The sequence below is a fragment of the Seriola lalandi genome, unplaced genomic scaffold, assembly GCF_002814215.2.
Source record: "Seriola lalandi dorsalis isolate HSWRI2012SDOR001 ecotype SW California unplaced genomic scaffold, Sedor1 jcf7180002054914, whole genome shotgun sequence".
Taxonomy (NCBI): domain Eukaryota; kingdom Metazoa; phylum Chordata; class Actinopteri; order Carangiformes; family Carangidae; genus Seriola; species Seriola lalandi.
Genome location: NW_019525466.1, coordinates 585416 through 587717, shown reverse-complemented (window position 1 = coordinate 587717; position 2302 = coordinate 585416). Strand labels below are relative to the sequence as shown.

The window sequence follows — 2302 nt, the reverse complement described above, 5'->3', positions numbered from 1 at the left end:
GAGAGTAGGGGGGGGGGTTCACTCACCATATGAAAGCGCCGCCACACAGAGGAGGAGAGTCCATCTGAAATCCCGTACACCTGTCATGGTAGAAATCCCAGCGGGTGGATGTAAAATCCCAGTTGTTCCAGTGGCCGATGTTGGATAAACAAACCTCTCTGCGGGTGTTAGCCTCCACACGATGCTGTTGCAGTTCTCCCAAGGGTCTTAAGTTTGATAATGCGCAATAGACAGATATGTTATCTGCGCGTTAGTGTGTGTGTGTGTGTCAGACAGCGTGTGTGACACCTCACTCCAGGGGCTTCAGAAATGTTATTGCCCAGATACAGTCTATACAGTGTCTTTGCGAGAATCAAATCTAAGGCACGGCCAAACCGCGTCTTCTCCAAGCAAAAGACAGCGGTTTTTTTCCACATGGGAGAAGAAAGTTAAGAGTATCCTGCTCCAAATTGGGCAACAAGGGAGGAAAAGAAACCCAGTGTTCCTGAAACGGATCCAAGTCCTTGCGCGAAAGCCGACAAATGCCCCCCCCAAAAAATCATAAATCAGTGGACATCAGTGGAGAGATGACGCGCGTCCTGGCTCAAAACACAGGGATCCTGCGCGTTTAACCCAAAAAGGGACTAGATTAATCTGAATAAAAAGCAGGTGAGAAAAGCCATGAGAATGTATCTGTGTGAATACTCATTCTCCAATTAAAAATTCAAACATGAAAATTCCTTGCGCAAATCGTGGACACGGTGATGGAGAGGAGGGCGAAGAGAGGCATCCGACGGATCCGCACCGCTCTGCTTCAGCTGTCACTGACTTCCTCTGGATTCATTTAAACCCCACAGCCGAGAGAAGAAGGTGGAAATAACATTGTGAGCTGTTTCACGGTGAAATTTCACCCACATAACCCACATGAAAAGCTCCGGGGGGGTTGGCTGCGAAAAAGAAGAAGAAGAAGAAGAGGAAAAAAAGGGGAAAAAAAAAAAAAAAAAACTCGCTTTTTCCCCTCAGGTTTCCAGTAGTTCACCTACCGCAGCGTGTTGCGACAGTCGCTCAGCCGGGAATCGTCATGCTAACATTACAAGAGCAAGGAATGTCCAAAAAAAAAAAACCTCCGCTACTTTTCTTATTCCGTTTTACTTTGTGATGTTAAGCACGGGAGCCGGAGCGGAGCATCGTCGGTGCCGCTTTACCGGAGTCTGAAACACAGCCAAGTCCGACGAAACTCTCTGTTTCGGTGTTTGAATCCCAGTTATCGGACTTGACCGCACCTGTCTGCGGTGTTCCTGCCGGGTACGAAGCTAATTTAGACGCTGTCTTCACCAAAGCAGCAGTGGTCCGGGTTTTTAACTCCGCTCCAAACTAAACGTGTTCACCTTAAAACACACAGAGCAGTAGCTCGCGCTCGTTAAGTCCGCTACAGCGTAAAAGACATATCCGGTGAGTACTTTCAAAATAAAACGTAAAAGTAGAATTTCTTTTTTTTTTGCAGGCTGTTTTCATCTTGAGCAACGTTATCCAGTAGTTAAATACATTCACAGTGTCTTTGTATTCAATACTTTTAAACATACACATAATACTGATAATCATAATGCCATCATTATAATTATTAATATTAACATTACTGTTATTATTATACTTATTATTATTATTATTATTATTCGTTTAATTATATTTGCTGCTGCTGTTTACAGGCTTATATGCTAAGATAATGCAATGAAAACATTTAAAATCAGACCAAAGTCTGCGTTTAAGGAGAGATTTGAGAGAAAATATTGACTGTAGGTTTAAGATTGATCCCTAATAACCCCTAATTTATGGGCCATAATAGCAAACACATTATAAAAGACCTTTTTCAAAATGACTTGAAAATAGACTTTTATAAGAATGTGTTTTAGGCTTCAGCTGAAATTCCTCAAGCTTGTACATGTATTTTCAGGCTCCAGACCTCTGCGGTTCATTTTAGTCTGAAAATCAGGCTAGTAACCTACCTAAATGAGGTGGTTTGTTATGCTTTTATTTTAAAGGAAAGACTGCTAAATTCCGGTCTCGTCCATGTTCGGTCTGGTGAACTTGATGCAGCTAAAACCGGGCATCACAGACAAAAATTAATCACGTGAGTTGCTTACCCGCCTCCTCTTCATCAAAGGGGAAAGTATCCTACCAAAAAAAGAGCAAACGCTCCTGCCTAGTCACGGCTTCATTTGAGCGCTGCCAGGCAGACTGGCCCTTATTTTGGTAGGGGGCCAGTAAGAGTTTCTCATACTCTATATCTGTCTTTTATTTACAGAATCAGTACATTAAAGGATAG

The 2302-nt window shown here is 42.9% G+C and overlaps 1 protein-coding gene across 1 annotated transcript in view; it reads right to left on the bottom strand.

Moving 5' to 3' along the window:
• Positions 1-1341, bottom strand: part of tmem132e (transmembrane protein 132E) — a 343243-nt gene extending 341902 nt beyond the window's left edge. Inside the window, exon 1 of the mRNA XM_087169786.1 lies at positions 27-1341. Within this exon, the coding sequence (XP_087025912.1) occupies positions 27-87 (61 nt within the window). The 5' untranslated portion in view covers positions 88-1341. The remainder of the gene's footprint in view (positions 1-26) is intronic.
• Between the last annotated feature and the right edge of the window lie 961 nt (positions 1342-2302).